The 17,725-nt window shown below is 40.4% G+C and overlaps 1 protein-coding gene and 1 long non-coding RNA gene across 3 annotated transcripts in view; one reads left to right on the plus strand and one right to left on the minus strand.

The window, feature by feature from the left end:
- The first annotated feature begins 48 nt into the window (after nt 1-48).
- Nucleotides 49-7,971, plus strand: LOC309386500. The gene is made up of 3 exons (XR_014174425.1): nt 49-1,516; nt 2,716-2,785; nt 7,311-7,971. It is a non-coding gene; the product is annotated as an uncharacterized lncRNA (long non-coding RNA).
- Nucleotides 7,972-8,830: 859 nt separating this feature from the next.
- The window catches only part of MAMDC2 (MAM domain containing 2), a 47,392-nt gene continuing 38,497 nt past the window's right edge, over nt 8,831-17,725 (minus strand). Inside the window, exons 9-14 of one of the 2 annotated variants that reach the window (XM_081941935.1) lie at nt 17,407-17,672; nt 14,589-14,682; nt 13,165-13,317; nt 12,487-12,746; nt 11,181-11,265; nt 8,831-10,887 (exon numbers count right to left, since the gene is read on the minus strand). In XM_081941935.1, coding sequence (XP_081798061.1) covers nt 10,823-10,887; nt 11,181-11,265; nt 12,487-12,746; nt 13,165-13,317; nt 14,589-14,682; nt 17,407-17,672 — 923 coding nt within the window. In that variant the 3' untranslated portion in view covers nt 8,831-10,822. Of the gene's footprint in view, nt 10,888-11,180; nt 11,266-12,486; nt 12,747-13,164; nt 13,318-14,588; nt 14,683-17,406; nt 17,673-17,725 lie in introns of those variants that run through there. The other variant, XM_081941936.1, reaches the window with a different exon arrangement.

The following is a 17,725-nucleotide window of genomic DNA, read 5'->3' on the forward strand; positions in this document are numbered from 1 at the left end:
TTTCACTGGCTGCGAAAAGCAGTGGGGCGTTTCTCTGCGAAACCTTGAGCTGTTCTGGAAACCGTTGTGCAAATGAAGCTTTTATTCCTTAATAATTTGCAAGTAGACCTGTTAAGTACATTACGAATTAGGATTAGTAGATTTGGACGGCAGAAATTTGCCCTCTTGCTATCTTAGCGGTTGTCCCCAATTTATGCGAGGGAGAATTTTTGGCCCATTTAGAAAAAGCCTCTCCCTGATGAACTAAAAGTTGCTGGTGGTTACGAAAGGAGGTAGGCGCGCTAGTTAGGAGCAGAAAAAAACGAGCATCGTACAAAACTGACAATACATAGTTTCTAAACCAAGCCATGTCAGTGTAGAATAGGATTGCAAATCACAATTGTCAATGAGTGTTACAGAAGTTACCGTGGCAGAAATTGGGGTTGAACACAAGCATCACATGACGTTTATGTGATCCTTATCTATCCAAGACTTCATTGCTTTTAAAAAAAAAAGTTCCTCTCAGAATTTAGGATAAGGTAAGGCAACTTGCTTTCCATGGGAAAGTCTTTTGTGTGCATCATTTCCCCCCAGCTTCATGTCCTCCAGATTTGTAAAATATTCTGTTACTGGTTAGTTGGGATTATATTCTAAAATATTTAGACCAGAGGTGTCCAACTTGGGCAATTTTTAAAGACTTGTGAGTTTCATATCCCAGAATCTCCCAGCCAACCTGAGATCACAAGATCATGTGCAGAAAGATAAGAAAGGTGAATTGATCTTTTGATAGGAAAAAATGGGAGTAAACATGATGGTAGAAAAAAAATGGCTTTTTGCTCCCTCCTTTTTTTTCCCCATCAAAAGTTCAGTTCACTTGCTTTATTTTCCTGTACATATGCTTATCTCATTCTGGAGTGGAGATTGCAAGTTAAGATTAAAACTAGCCTACTTTTTCAGGCGCTGTTAAGCTTAAATTCTAGTAAGCATAATACCAATGATTGATTGTAGTTAAGACTTTCAGTTCTGTAAGCATATTAAACTTGTGGAGTTTATTTTGCTTTTATCTGCCCATTTTTGTTTGAGTTAATGATGTTATGTCTACCTAGATTTAATGGGCTCCAAGGAAGATACTGGAAATCTTCAAAGGTTAATGATAAAAGTGAATTATTATTTTTGGCACATACCCTTACATACTTTTGTTTGTAAATCACCTAATTCTATCCATCAGTGCTTTCCAATATTTCAATACCCACTTTTGTGTGCAGCAAGAAGAAAGCACTACACAGAAAAAATAATCTAACTCTTAGAAATTTACTTAATTAGTGAAATGTCAAGGCCATGTGACTCCAATCTAGACAATTCTAGATGGATTACATAATAAAAGGAAGAAAAGATCATGAAAGTTTCTCAACCTCTGAAAAAAGTGAACAGAACACCCAAAAACACCCCATGGGAAAAACAATGGGATAAACAGCTATCCTCCCTCCAAACCTTGGACCAGAGTCAAGTTTTCAATGACTTTGAAAACACCATCATGGTAAGTTGTATAGATGGTTTTCTAGCTTGCAGATGCTGTAACAGAAGTGACTTTCTAAGTTCTGATAGATCACATTGATTAATTGAAGGGATCAGGAGCCCATCCACTCTGCCAATTTAGGGTCAGATAGAATGGGAATGCTCCTGATCTCTTCAGCTAAATGTGTCATCTAGTGGGATCAAAGAAGTATGCCTTTCCTGTTATGGTGCCTTAGGATAAATTTAGATTCTGAAATGATGAGGATGTGGCACTTAACAGGAAATTCACTAAAACCAATGGTACAGTATTCATAGAAGTGTAAAAATGGGCAAGATGGCAGATATCAATGTGATGCAAGCTCTGTGCTTTTATATGTATACTAATGTGGAAGGGATGAGATTTGCATTTTTCACCCTTATCACAGATGGTACTGATCCAATTCAGTTCAATCTTTATTACAGTCATGGACCAACACAAGGTACTGATCCATATATATATGATCCATTATATAATTCATATATATATATATATATATAAAGTTTCTTTCTCTGTGCTACACTACACTGTGTTTCCCCGAAAATAAGACAGGGTCTTATTTTCTTTTGACCCCCGAAATAAGCGCTTGGCCTTATTTTTGGAGTCTTATTATTTTTGAGGTGCAGAAGGTGGCGAGCATGGTCACCTCATGGCTGCTGCTGTGTTGCAATATTTTTGGGGACGCCTTATTTTTGGGAAAACAGGGCAGCAAATAGGCACTATTCACTTTTTGAAAAATCAGAACATACAGGATTTTTGCCAAGTTTGTAAGTTATTAAACTAGAGGGTGTTATTTTTGAAGTCTCCACTAGATGTCAGGAGAATATCACTGGCGAGAAAGAAATGTATCAACAATTAAACCATTTACTTCCTATTTTTGACCAAAAAATTGTGGAATATACTGTCAGCCTATAACAGTGATGGTTAATCTTTTGGTGCTGAGTGCCCAAAATGTGTGCAGATGCGTATGCCCCAACCCCCAAAATGCAATGTGGGCGCCTCCCTTGCATGCGCCCCACACCCTCGGCCCCCATTTTGGCTTCCAGATTGGTGCAGGTGGCTTTCCAGGCCCAAAACAGAGCACGGTGGGGCCTCACGTGGCTCCCTGTGCCCTATTTTGGCTTCCTTGATCTCCGCAGTCCCCCCACAGCATGCCCTACCTTTCTTTTCCATTTCTGCCACAGAGAGGCACCTGCGGAGGGTGGAACCTGTGGAGATCGGGGAAGGCACGGGCGGCTGAAATGGAGGAGAAAGGTAGGGCACACTGGGGGGTGGGGAAACGGTGGAGATCAGGGAAAGCACGGGCGGTTGAAATGGAGAATTATATTTTTACATCATTTATTATAGGCCTGTGATGGCAAACCTATGGCACACATGCCACAGGTGGCAGGCAGAGCTCTCGCTAGGGCACGCCAACAGTCACCCCAGCGCAGCTCGATTGTGCATGCGCGCCACCTCCTTCCAGCCAGCTGGACTTTGGATCTCTGTTGCACATGCCCAGGGGGCAGGGCCTTCTCTGATCTCCACAGTTTCCCCCCCCCCAGCACACCCTACCTTTCTATTTAAAAGTATAATGCAATAAAAATGATTAGAAACGCTTCAGTGGAGGGTATTAAGAAGACTACTGTATTAACAATATTTTGTAGGACAAAATAATGGATAAATGGATATCTATCTGAATTGGATATAAAAGATCTAGGTTTTGCATCTAATAATGTTAATTCACTGCCTTCATGCATGGTACAGGTACCCTATATTCTTTTCTATAGACTTTATGCAGATTGCAGATTCCAAAGAATTATGGGAGATTTTAGAAAAATCTAGAGATTTTTGGAAAAGCTGGTGGAAATGTTAGTTGTTAGTGTTATCCCAGTACTTGCCGTGACACTCATTCAACATGAGCATAACTCAGGCAGGCTTACATTCCTAGGAAGATGTTAATACAGATAACACAGAGATCATTCTTGCAATCATTTGAAAGGCCCCCTCTCCAAATTGCACAATTTGGAGAAAGAGCATTCTGAACGAGTGCGAGAATTGGGCCCACTTGACATGAGGTGGTCTCTGTAGAAGGCCACACATTGTATCAGCTGAGCATGCCTGTCAGAAAAACAACACAAAGATAAATGGACCCAGGTGTAGTGGGTGGGGAAGGGCTCAGGCAACTTGTCACGAGATGGTGGAGAGAGATGGCGTTGGTACTTACCTGATACGCCTCTTTTAATAGAGTGGAGATAGCATCCATGTATGGGTTAACACTGTCCGTTCTCTGGTTGGACTGAGTCTGATTACTAATTAATTAACCACCTATATAACCCGTCCCTGTGAGTGACTCCACCCAGCTTACGACGAAAAACAAAGACACAGACTCCACGTGTTATCCAAACTTCAACTTTAGTAAACCATTCAATGCAAATGCAAACAAGAAGTTCCATAATAAATGACATAAACCAACTGAGCAATCATCTCTCCAGGCAAGAATGGAAAACAGTCTCCATATAGGGCAGGGCTGGATGCTATCTCCACTCTATTAGAAGAGGCGTATCAGGCAAGTACCAACGCCCTTTCTCAATAGAGATGGAGATAGCATCCATATATGGGACATACCCAAGCTACTCCCCGTTGGGAGGGAAGAGACTGTTGGACTACCTGTCAGCATGTATTGCCTGTAGAACCCTGCGGCCAAAGGCAGCATCTGCCAAAGCAAACTTGTCCAGTTTATAATTCTGAACAAAGGGCAAGGGGGTTGCCCACACCGCCGCCCTGCAGATCTCCCCCAGGGAAGCTTGGGTATTCCACGCCGCAGAGGTGGCAGAGCTCCTGGTGGAATGGGCCGTAATCCCCTGTGGAACCGGCTCTTCGTTGGAAAAATAGGCTGTGGCGATACATTTTCTAACCCACCTGCCTATCGTAGTGACTGATACCCTCTGCCCCAGGGAGGAAGGTTGGAAAGAGGCAAAGAGACGTTCCGTCTTCCTCAAATCTGATGTCCTCTTGATATAGGTTTGGAGGGCCCGCCGGACATCTAGCACGTGCCACTGCTCCTCTAATGGCCTCGATGGTGATGGACAACAGTCCGGTAATATAATCTGTGCCCTATTGAACCACGAATTGACCTTGGGGTGAAAGGAAGGTCCAGCCTGAGGACCACCCTATCCTCATAAAAGGTACACAGACCCTCCCTAATTGATAGTGCCTGGAGCTCTGATATCCTCCAAGCAGAGATAATGGAAACTAAGAACGCTACTTTCAGGGAAAGAAATTGCAGAGGAATAGTACCGAGGGGCTCAAATGGGGGCTTCATGAGAGCAGTGAGAACCTTCGACAAGTCCCATGTGGGGTATCTGCGCACTACAGGTGGCCTTAGATTAGATGCCCCTTTTAAAAACCTAACTGCCAGGTGATGGGATGACTAACCCCCTCCCCAAGACAATATGGTGGACAAGGCCGCCACTTGCCGCCTAAGGGTATTGGGCGATAACCCCTTGTCCAGACTGTCCTGGAGAAACTCCAGGACCTGGGGAACCAAGGCCGAAACCGGCATTATCCTATTAGAGCACCATTCACAAAACACCCGCCAGGTAGCGTTATAAATGCAATCCATGGAACGCCACCTAGATGCCTGTATAGTGTCTATGACTAGCTGAAAATCTGTCAAGCATCAGACCCTCCTGCTCAAGCGCCAGGCAGTCACCTGGAGCCACTGGGGATCCGGGTGCTCCAGTGACCCCTGGCTGAGGGACGCCTTGTCTGGCGGGATCCTCCAGGGCCTCTCCACAGACAATGTCTGAAGAACTGCAAACCATGGCCAACGTGGCCAATGCGGGGCAATTAGTATGATCTCCGCCCTGGACAAAATGATCTTGTGCATGACCCTGGACAAAAGTGGAAGTGGTGGGAAGGCGTATAGTAGTCCCTGAGGCCAAGGCCAGCAGAGGGCATTCGTCCTTTCTGCACCTGTCGCGGGGAACCTCGTGAGGAACCAGGGCAGTTGAGCATTGGCTGGAGAGGTGAAGAGGTCCATGATCGGAACCCTGAACCGTCGTGTAATCTCCTGGAAGAGAGAAGCGTGTAATTTCCACTCTGCCTGATCCAGGGTAGAGCAGCTGAGCCAGTCTGCCCTCACATTGTCAACCACTGAAATGTGCTCAGCGGTGAGGGACAGGAGGTTACCCTCCGCCCGGTGACCAAGCTCTTCCGCCTTCCCCATTAGTTGTCTCGACCTGGTGCCCCCCTGCCTGTTCACATGGGCCTTGGCCATAATGTTATTGGTTAGAACCAGTACATGGGTCCCCTTGATCAACTACGAAGTGGAGGAGGGCAAGTTGGATGGCTTTGAGCTCAAGGAGGTTAATACTCAAGGTACCTTCCTCCTCCGACCACCTGCCTTGTGCAAAATGTGCGTCAAGGTGGGCGCTCCACCTCAGAGACTCGCATCAGTTGTGATCATGATCCTGTCCTCCCACGAACTGACATCCTTTTTTGATCGCAGGTGACCTCCACCAACACAAGGAGTGCAGTACCTCACCGGGCAAGGTAACCCTAGCCAGGGAAGTGCTCCTCCATTCCTTTTGGAAGGGCAGTAGGAGTCATTGCAATTCCCTGGTGTGTAGTCTGGCCCAAGGGACAATAGAGATGGCTGAAACCATCTTCCCCCGCAATTTAGACAAGATATTTAGCGATACCTTCCTTTCCCTCTCCAGCTGAGACACTAATTGGCGGAGACTGTCTTGTCTCTCCTCAGAGAGGAACACCTGGGTCGCCTCCGTGTCAATCCAAGCCCCCAGGTGCAAGATGCGAGTAATAGATACAAAGTGACTCTTGTTCCTGTTGATGGAAAAACCATGGGATTGGAGGATTTGAATAGTGGTGTTGAGGTCATGGCCTTATCCCTTAGAATGTGACAATATCAAGATGTCATCTAGATAAGACATAATCCTGATGGGCACCGTTCTCAAATGGGCCGTCAGGGCGGCCAACACCTTCGTGAAAGCCCGAGGGGCAGATGAGAGGCCAAAGGGTAGGGCTTTGTATTGATGACGACAGTTATCATAGCTAAAACGGAGGAAACAATGGTGGTCCTGGAGGATCGGTATATGCAAATATGCCTCTGTCAAGTCGATAGAGGTGAGATAGTCACCCTTTCTAAAATTGACTGCAAGGAGTGCATTTTAAACCGTCGGTATTTCAAGTATTTATTAAGACATTTCAAATCCAAAATAGTCCTCCAACCCCCGAGGCCTTGGGGATAACAAATAACACAGAATAAAAACCCAGATGACGTTGGTCGACTGGCACCGGTTGGATGGCCTCAATGTCCAAAAGATGCCGGATGGCCGAGAGCTGTCGCTGTCTATTACTAGAGACTGAGGACCTAATGAAAAAATGTGGAGGGAACGAAAGGAACTCAAGGGCTAAACCTGCCCTAACTGTAGTGATGACCCAACGATCAGAAGTGGTGGCCGCCCACATTTCCGCAAAGTGTATTAACCTCCTGCCAATGGGGAACCGGTCACGAGGCGGCTCAGAAACCGGTTCCCCCGTCACGAAAGGGCCACTTGGACTGATTGCCCCGCTGCTGGCGGTACGACTGTTGCCTTTGGCGTTGTCCAAAGCCACCTTGTTATCTAAAATTGGAGGGGCCATAATCCTGATTCCTAAAGGAGCCCCCATAATCCTGCTGTCTAGCTCCCTGTCGTCTAGGGTAGGGCCCCGGGCAATACGGCCCTTTCTTGTAATTTGTGGGCAAGACCTTACGCTTGTCTTTTCCCTCTACTAGGAGTGGTGTGAGGGAATCCCCGAACAAGTCCCCCCATTTGAATGGTTCTGAAGCCAGACACCACTTGTAACGGAGGTCAGTTTGCCATGGATGCAGCCACAGAAGTCTGCGGGAGGCCACAGATGATGCCATGGCCCGAGAGGTGAATCTGGTGGCACTCAGGGTGGCATCAGCCGAAAACTGCACCGCAGCTATGATCTTATTCAGGTCCTGGTGTGCCCTGGAATCCCCGGCTGGGATTCTCTCCTGCAGCTGCTGCAACCAACACAGGCTAGAGCGAGAAGAAAAGGAAGCTGCCTCTGAACCCCGGACCGCCCAAGCGGCTGCTTGGTGGCTCCGCTGGAGAGTTTGGTCGACCTTCTTCTCCTTGGGTTTTAGGACCTCTTCCTGGGACCCGGGTAACGTAGTATTAGAGTGAAGGGCCGAAATCGGGGCATCCACCGTCGGCCATAGCAACAGTTTGTTAAGGCCCTCTGCCATGTTGTAAAAGCACCTGTCAGAGCTGGACGGGGCCAGGCCTGATGTTGGTGTAGCCCATTGTCTCTGGATGGCACCCATAAACAACTGGGGAACAGGGATGGTGTCTGTCTCCAGTTTATGCTCAGTAAACCATGTGCTGGCTGACTTGGTGGCACCCGAGGTTGAGGGAGCCTCCACCTGCCTCCCCATATCGGCGATGGGGGCGCGGAGATGGTCCGCCCCCAAGTTGGGAACAAGATCACTGTGGACGCAAGGCGAGGTGGCCGGTGGTGGTGTTGGCGGCACTCGTTTTTGTTGCAACACAGCCACAATCCCCTGCTTAATGGCCTCCGCAATGAAGGACTGGTAATCTAGCGGCATGGCGGGGGTCGGGTACTCAGGATGTAGGCCAGTAGCCGTGGGCATAAATGTGGCCTCCATCCATAGGGGCTGGTGGTGCAGATTGCCCCCAGAGCCCTGAAGTATTAATAGAAAGCATTGGGCTAAACGGGCCAGGCCCAGGATCCAACTGCAGAGGAGGGCTGCGGCCTGATGTGGAAGTGGAGGAATGGTGATGAGGCCCGGTCTTGGTCTGGAGGATAGTCTCTTTGTCTGCCGGCTTAGAGGTCTTTTTAGACTTGGAGCCCTTGCTGGATGATTTAGAGTCCTTAGAGTTCTTATCATGTGGCTTAGTTGTACTGCTGCCCTGGGACGAGGCAGCAGTACAACTAAGAGGCAGGCAAAGCCGGGGGATCGGGCCCTCTAGCTATCAACAGCAAACCCCCCTGACCATCTCTCTCCATGCCAGGGAGATGGTCTGCCACGCTGCTGTCTGCCATTGGAGCGACCGTTATTTTCAAAATGGTGACCGCGCCAAATTTCCATTTCAAAATGGCCACCAGTGCTCTCTCTAGGCTTCTGAGAGCCTCCTCAGGCCAATGCAGCCGTGCACACCTTTAATTGCCGCCTGCAAGCTTGCAGGGCGCGAAAACAGTTCAAAGGGGCCATTTGCCTCCCCGTCAGAGTGACTTTCCCCGGAGCGTCAGAGTGACTTTCCCCGGAGCTGTGGCGGTTCCTGCAGGCAATCCGGCCAGGAGACGCTGGAGGCAATGCTGTCAAGTGCCCTGCAGCCGCGCAAAGTATGCTGCGCAATCGGCTGCACACAGCAGGTGGGGGATACTGTCCTGGGGATCGCAGCGCGTGATATGAAGATTCAGTGCTGGCTTGTCAGCGCGCAACTCCCCCCCACACACACCTGCGGCTCGAGGCTGGGTAGAATCGCCTCAATGAGCCTCTCTCGGAGACCCCCAAGGCTCCTGCTGGCCAATTAGTTTGGCTCTGATGTCACCAGCCCACTCTTTCTCCACAATTACTCACAACCAAATCTGAGATTCAATAAAGAGAAATTCGCTCAAATACTGGAAACACTGGATAACACGACTGTCCAGAGTAGACTGAGTCAGAAGCTGGGTGGAGTCACTCACAGGGACGGGTTATATAGGTGGTTAATTAATTAGTAATCAGACTCAGTCCAACCAGAGAACGGACAGTGTTAACCCATACATGGATGCTATCTCCATCTCTATTGAGAAGGCCTAGATATCCAGCCTGCAACAGGTTTCCACACACCTCTGGATACTAAGCTCCCCAAGCCTCCCACATTGCAAGGTACTCCATGCTCCAGTTAATGTTCCACCAGATTACTTAACGGCCACTACTATGAAAGCCAGCATTGTGACCATTGAGCAAGGTGATTATGTGGATGTTTTGCTAACTATTTCTTTACTTAATGACGAGGTTCCAGTCCCAATTGTGGCTGTAAATTACTTTAATTTGGATTTCATATGAATGGCAACAGAAAGCCAGGTACAGAATATTAACAGAATTGTTTACTACAGCAATTGGCAAGTTAGGTTACGTTACAGACCTTTTTTTTTCAAATACATTTCATAGCTAGATAATTAAAGCAGTCTGGTCTGGCAGTTTCCACTATAGGATGATTGTGGAAAAAACATCAATTTTATTTTTAAAAATAGTACATTTCTGAGCACAGGTGGAGTTAAAGTGAATTTAAAACACACTTTATTAGATCAATTAAAATTATAGAAAAAGCATTTGTATACACATATACATATATGAAATGCATATCCCTCTATACCTATCACACACTGAGCATTCAAATGCATATCATTTGTTTCAAACAGGAATATTATATTTTGTGGCTAAATCTAACTTAAAGTTGTTCTTGACAAGTCTATCAAACCACTAATATATTAAAAAATAAAAGTGCATTCCAAACAGTTTCTTCATATGTATGTTGTTCAATATTGTGTACTGCATTATATTTTATAGAACACTTACATAGATTTTATCTATCACCTGGATAAATGGATTCATTATAATAATTATTAGCAAAAAAACAGCACAATAATTAAAATACCTTATTGGTGAGACCATTAAATAGCAAATCTATGCACATCATTTGGGAATCATTGTCATTGAGCTCAGTGCCATGAATTTTTGAGTGGACATGCATAGGATTCCATATTTGGCTCAGCCAAAAAGGTTCTAACAGATATTAGTCTTCCTAAACAATAATAGAAACATTTGCAAACAACATATAAAATGTTAATAGTCTTTATAAATGTATTTGTTATTTCAGAATTTTTAACCAAATCCATTATTTGCCAACAAGGCATTCATTGAATGCAGATTTTGTTAACACAATGACAGATTGTGTCCATTTTACTTTATATGTATGGCTGAAAATTCTTCTTTAAAAAATCTATATTGATTATTGCAAATTTGGTGCAAATTCAATAGCTCTTTAGAATAATTGATGTCACATGCAAAAAAATGCATAAAACAAAGTGAGAGAAACCCTGAGTCAATAACTTCATAAGCAAGGCACTAAATCTTTCCTCAGCAATTCCTGTGCCTTTGTGTCTTTTACAAAATGATCCAGTACTTATCTTTACATTTGAGAATATGGACAACTTTGTGCAGTTTATAACGTAGAGAAGGCACTGGTATTCCATCGGCTTCTGCAGAGTTCAGTACTCTATTTCATTGAAATCAGCAGAATATCCCGATGACTGTAGTATAGTTTCTTCTATTTCTAAGAGGACAGAAAGAATATTAGAAACATCTGCATATTACTTTACAGATAAGTCATTTTGATTCTGCTAAGATGCAGTGAAGGATAGTCTGAAGCCTAGCTATCCTTTCTTTCATGAGTATTAAAGAAGAAATAATGAAAGAGGTTTAGCTCAAGAATGATGTTATAGGACTTCTGATAAATGTAACAATAATACCTTTGTAAATCTATAAAGAAACACTTGCTTGAACAGTTGTCTCCTTTGTTTTAAAATTTTATTTGTGTGTGTGGCAAATTCAATAAAATTAAGTTACCTTTACAAGGTCCTCTCTGAAATGAAATGTCATCTATAGCAATATCACTTCTTATTGATATTCCACGAATTGCTTCAAATATGATCTGCATTTTTAAGAAAGCATAATTTATTAATAGCGTTTGATTTTATAGAAATGTAGAAAAGTACTGTACGTGCAAGATAGTAATTCCCATATAAGTATGTAAATTTTTGTTGTCTCTCACAAAATAGTAATTTATCATTGCTTGGTTATAACTAACTGAAATAGAAGAAAGCTCTGTTAAATGAATATCTCTCCTACCCTCTCCATGCATGTTCTGGAAAGTTTGGTGATCCTTAGGAATAGTAAAATGGGAAGGGAAATAAAAATGTGGACCTCTTCAAAATTTACTATTAAAATATTAAATTTGCTCCATTAATATCTTTGTGTTATTTGGGCCTCTTTCCTCCTCTCTCAGATTCTCCTAAGAAGCAAGCATTTTGGTTGCATCAAAATGTATTCTTCCCCCAACAGAAGTAACTTTCCTTTCCCTCTTTGTGTCCTTCTTAAATGTATTCTGGGGAGTTGAAAGACGGTTCATGAGCACAGATCTGTACACATTTGGGCTCAACCACATTGGCCGTTTTCTCAAAGAAATGTATAACTGTTGCTTTGACATTTATATTCCTGCATCTCTTCCTTCATACTATTGTATGTAACTGAAATCCAAACTACAACATTAGAGCTATACATTTAAATTATCTAAAACTGGATAGAGATATAGTTAGTACTATGAGCAAGTAGCCAATTGAAATTGTTTGCTAGATTTGTGAAGTGTAAAGGATAAATGATTTATTGAATTTTTCCTTTTTTGTATATAATTTTTAGACTGCTTGGAAAACAGTTATAAAGTGAAGAGTGGAGCATTTCACAATCCTCTCCGTATCGCCTTCCTAAGTAAGGGCAAAAACATTGCATAGCATGAGAATATCTACAAAAATATTATTAATTTCTAAAGCAAATTCTCCATCAAATTAAATAAGAACCTTAGGGGAAAAAATACATGAGAATTTCTGTGCATAATATCTAATACAGCTATGATTTTTACTGACAGACAGGCTTATTTTAGTTGCTTATACAATCAATTTAGACTGAATTAATTCAAGACTACCCAGTGCTATTTTAAATTGGCATGCTTCAATCTCATTTTTTCCTTACAGGTCATGGGTAATTTATTACTGTTATGGGCATTTAACAAATTTGTCAACTGGAAAATTATCTCCCCAAATTTTCGAAGCCATTAGTTCAACAGATACTGATTCCTATAAAGGGCTTGTTATCTTACCTGGTGAGATTTATCACATGTATATTCTATTAGGCCCCTTAACCATGAGATGCTTTGTTCACCACGTCTTCTCCAGATAAGGATCTCCTTTTTAGAACCATGCATTTTCAAATAAACATTTAACAGTCCGGTCCCGCGTCCATACATATGATAAAAAAATGTAAGGCACTGATGTCCAAATGTTTTTCGTAATAACTTTGAAATAAGTTGTGCCTTCTGTCCATAGATCATATTAGAAGCTTCTATATACATGTAATGTCCTTCAAAAAGAAAATATATGTAAGTATATTTTAAGATATTTTATCATTCATATAGAGTGATTTAGATGTCTGAATTTTACTAGAAAAAACAGTCTCTTTTCTATCACTTTTGAGAGGTTATTGATCTTTTTCAATATGAATTAACATCTCTCAAATCTTTTCCAAAATTAAGTCTAGAAAACTAACATAACAATTGTCTTACTTATTCAGGATAAGATTTTATTAGCATAAAAAATTTTAAATGAAGGAGTAGTTTTGTCTATTTTTAAGCATGGAGATCCTGATCTATATGTTTAATAGAAAAGAATAAGAATCAAGTATTTTCATTTAGATTACAAAACTATCTTGGAATATTACTCTTATTTGACATTTCATTATATTGTTTAGGTCACTTATCACCATTTAAACTATAACTTACCTACCCCAGTAGTGTGGTCTCCTGTTGGACCAGTGTAAGATGTAGGAGTTGGACTTCTCCTCCTATGCCAACCATGCCGATTTCTTGGATGCAGAGTAAATGCACACTCATTTTTTTCAAAGGTACATTCTCCAGGAAAATCAGTTGGTATATCTACCAAACACATACAGTAAAATGCAATTATGTTTAAGTATATTTAAATATATCTAATAGACCTGTGTAAAACTCCTAATATGGATAAGGCTACCAGTTTTATTCAACTGGACTTCCTATAAAGAAACTTTTTCTATTTTTAATTTGTTAATTTAATGTTCCTTTACTCATTATTTTTTAAAAAAAACCCAATACCACATTACATTTTCTGATTTCTAAAAATTCCAGGCAGATATTACTTTTCTAAGTAAATATGATTTTTCATTTAAAATAGACTTTATAAATAATAACATTTGCTTAGTTGCATGTTTTACAATTTGGCTTGATATCACTAAGATAAGAGCTAGTTACTAAGAGAAAACCATGTAACTATTCATGGTTTAGTAGTTAATTCAAATTTCACTGCAATCCCTTGAGTTTACTCATGATTTATTAATTTATGTCATTATGTCTTATGACAGGCAAATGTGACTAGCAATTTACAAAGCATATAGAGAATAACTAAAGCATTCATAGTAAGTCTAATTTAAAATGGCTTAAATCAGTTAAATCACATAATAATGGAACAAAAACATGAACTATCATATTGAATCAATATGTGCATTAACAGCTAATTTTACATTAAAGAACTAAATTTTTGGTATTTTGCTAAAGCTAATCAGAGATAGCGCTAACCTGATTTTCGGGGACTACCACTACTATGAGGAGCATGTTTCTAGAGCCTCTGTTACTTTCAGAAATGCAGAACATTTAACTGTCAATTATTCAGGACAATCCCTACAAGAGGTTGGATTCTTGGTTTGTATATATGGAGACAGACAGACGTAGACATAATGGACATTTGTGCTTATGGAAGGTACTCATTTCCCCTGTATGTAAATCCCAATTTAAATGAAGATCCACCCTTTTTCTTTCTAAGAGCAAGTATAGAGCAAGTAAGAGCAAGTATTGGAATGTTTTGGAATTTGATAAAAGAAATTCTGTTTCTTTATAGAAATTTCTTGAACACTGAGCATACTGAACACTCTTTGTACTCTTATTAGTTCCAATGCATACTCAAGCACTAAACATGAATAAATTGTGAAATTAAAATGGAGAAAAGCATAGTTTTTAAACTTAAATCTATGTCTCCATCAAATATGGAATGGTGTATGATAACCTGAAACAAATACATATATTAGGGGAAAGTTGTATAGATCACTAATATCAGAAAGTATACATCAATTGCAATAAATATACATACTACGGATTTGAAATGTAATTAATTTTACCAGCACTATGACAGCTTCCCAAGTTCACTGATATATCATCTAGTGCCACTATTCCACAATCCCAAAAGTTTCTACACCAGCTCAGAAACACCACCTGAAATTTGCACAAAAATACAGTCAATCTTAATTTTTCAAAGCCCATTCCCCCCAAAATGCTCTTAATCAGTTGAATTCTATAAAGCATTTGAAAGAGATGCTTCATAAAGCACATTAAATATTTAATACACATATTCCTTGAACTGCTTCAACATCCTTTGAAAGTTGCTTCAAAGGATGTCAGTACATATGGGCATGCATTCACTTTACTCATGATCTCAAACAAAATATTCTCAATCTATGTACATATCACAGACAGGGACAAATCTTGAAGCTAATGTTTTCCCAATATTCGTGGGGAAAATGTTTTGCTTACTATAACTAATTTACAATCTAATGCCCTGAACACATGGAGCAATCAATTTGTATTTCTTGCTTCATTTTGTCAGTTATATATAAAGAAAAATAAGTATAAAAGATTGCTAACTCGCTGTGTTTTTGATTACTTCTATTTTAGCACAAATCTGAATTAAACAACAATTAGGCTTATCCAGATTTTTCATTAATGAAACAGCTAAGAAATTCCTAGCTAATTCTATAGTATTATTAGAATTTGAAAAATGTAATGTAGCAATGAATATTTATATTTGTGGTTATTATTTCAAATTATATTTGTTCTGTAGGTGAAATAAGTATACAAACAATTGAAGTAGAAATATTCAGGCATTTGATATTTTCTTCCAAGAACATAATAATGATCTGTGGAGTCCTTGATACTCTCTGAGCTTGATTGTTTGTTTGCAAATGTTTCATTACCTGACTACGGTAGGTAATTTTGTTTTGTTTTTCTTTTCAAATGGCAGCTAATGAAATTTTATGTAGGTAGTTTTCTGGGTATTGCCAGAAGGATCTTTCAATTCCCTACCATGTAGGTCTAATAATAACTTTCAATCAGAGTAACTAATGCCATTCCATGACCAGGTCAGAATCCTTACTGGTAGAGATCTAGATAATCTGCTTCCTATAAGGAAGGGGCTTTTTCAGGAAAGAGTTGCACTCATAAGGTCCTCCATAGCAGATGACAAATTTACCTCTTTTCTCTCCCTCTCTCTCAAACCTAAACTTGCAAAGAAATGTCTAAAATACTGTTAAAATGCCACTAAAAGCAATTACAATAGCAAATTTATTTGGTTAAAAGCATTATGGAAACAAATTGGTTTCCAGCCAGAACTGTATATAAAAATGATAGTTTATAAGTTCTTTTACAAAAGTTTGTAAAATTGTTTCACAACTTTATTATGATTATATTATTGCTTCTGCAGAAAGACACATTGTTCAAACATGGCTGAAATTATTTGGTCCTTGGTGATCTCCGAACTTGGTTTTCTTAGACATTTCATTACTAAATTAGATACCACGTACCTAGTTTGGTAATGAAATGCCTGCAAGAAAATGACCAAGAACTCTACAGTTCAACCCCTAGATATAAATATTCTCGTCTATCAATGGCTGAAATTTCATAAGCAACTCAGTATTTCAATGATTTAATATCTTTTTTATACTTGCTTTCTAGGGAAAAAAATCCCTGAATTCTAGAAAAAGCACATAATAGCAAGGAGTGCGCTATTTTATACTAAGCATTAAAATATTTCATTAAATTTCTTATTTAAGAAAAAATGCAGAGTAAAATACTTTTCTGATGACTGAAATGTTTAAATTGGAGAAGCTGTAAAAGGAAGCAATGGAAAGATCTGGTTCTCTTGTGCTATGTGACATTCAAGGATGGCCAAGACTCAACTTGGCTGCTGAGGGTGTTTACTATTTCTATAGACAGTTGGAAAGGAAAAATCAAAGTTGCATAAAATCAGCTGCAGGGAAGATGGAAGTAAATGCTGGTTGTGATCTACCAGCATTTACAGTGTACTGCTATAAATATTTTAAACTTAGAATCTTTTGATCTGGAATGTATATTCCCAGATAATATAAGCAAACATTGCATTGGCAGCCATGGAAGTAGGTATTCATTTGACTCTCTATGCACACAAAGCACATTATTAATACATTTGTCATAATTGGCATTAATATTTTAAATTTGCTTTCCATTTGGGTCAAAATTATTAAAACAAAATGTTTTAAATCATCTCTCGGTACAGTTTTAAAATGTCATAAACCTACTAATATCTTCAGTATGTTCTGAACTGCATATGAACTGAACTTCAGGTGAAGTAAGTGTGATATATGGCTACATGAGGCTACCTTCAAAATTTCCATTTATAATACATGATCCCAAATTACATACACTCTTGTTAGTGATCAAAAGTTTCAAATACTCCTGGTGTGAATAGGTAGGCAATGTATGTCACCAAAAATAATCATAATGTGATTTTAGTATTGCATACTATTCAGTGGCTGGGTGCAGCATTTCCACTGATATTTTTGTCATACAAACTGTTAGTAGGATTCAAGCTCTAACTAAATGAATCTAAACAATGCTAGAACTCTTCTTTCCAGAAATGGATAACACCAGAAAAATTAAAACTTGCATTTTTATTTGATTAATTGCTTTTTTCCCTGCACAACCTCCTGCCACACAAACCATACAGTGATTGCCCTTCTATCTGTGGTCACATTCCCATCTGTCAGGATAATTTTACTCTCTTTTACTGGAAAAGACAAAAGATGAACAAATCCTTTTGCCCTTTTTTCACTGAGGAGTCATTATGACTCATTTAGGAGAAACGGAAAATAAACAGTATCAGAAGTAGAAAACATTGGTTGTTACCTTGCAAGGCATGGGCTTTTTGAAAGTGATTTCAGCTTGTGTCCAGACTCTTTGGGGAGTTTCTGAGACAGACCAGATTTTTTCTTGAACGATATGGTTTTCTTCAAAGATATAAACAGCCAGGGAATCTCTCATTTTGAAAAAGCCAAACAAAGCATAATAAAATCTCAGACAATATTGTAAGTTTTCTGGCAGAGTCGGACTATATAAGCGGCCAATATATCCAGGTTGCGATGTAAACTTCGTATTTGCCAGCAAATAGAAACCTGTAATGCAATGCAATGTTTAAATCATTTCAAGCAATTTACTCCTCCTGGGA

The sequence above is a fragment of the Natrix helvetica genome, assembly GCF_964273705.1.
Source record: "Natrix helvetica genome assembly, chromosome: 2".
In the NCBI taxonomy this organism is placed as follows: Eukaryota; Metazoa; Chordata; class Lepidosauria; order Squamata; family Natricidae; genus Natrix; species Natrix helvetica.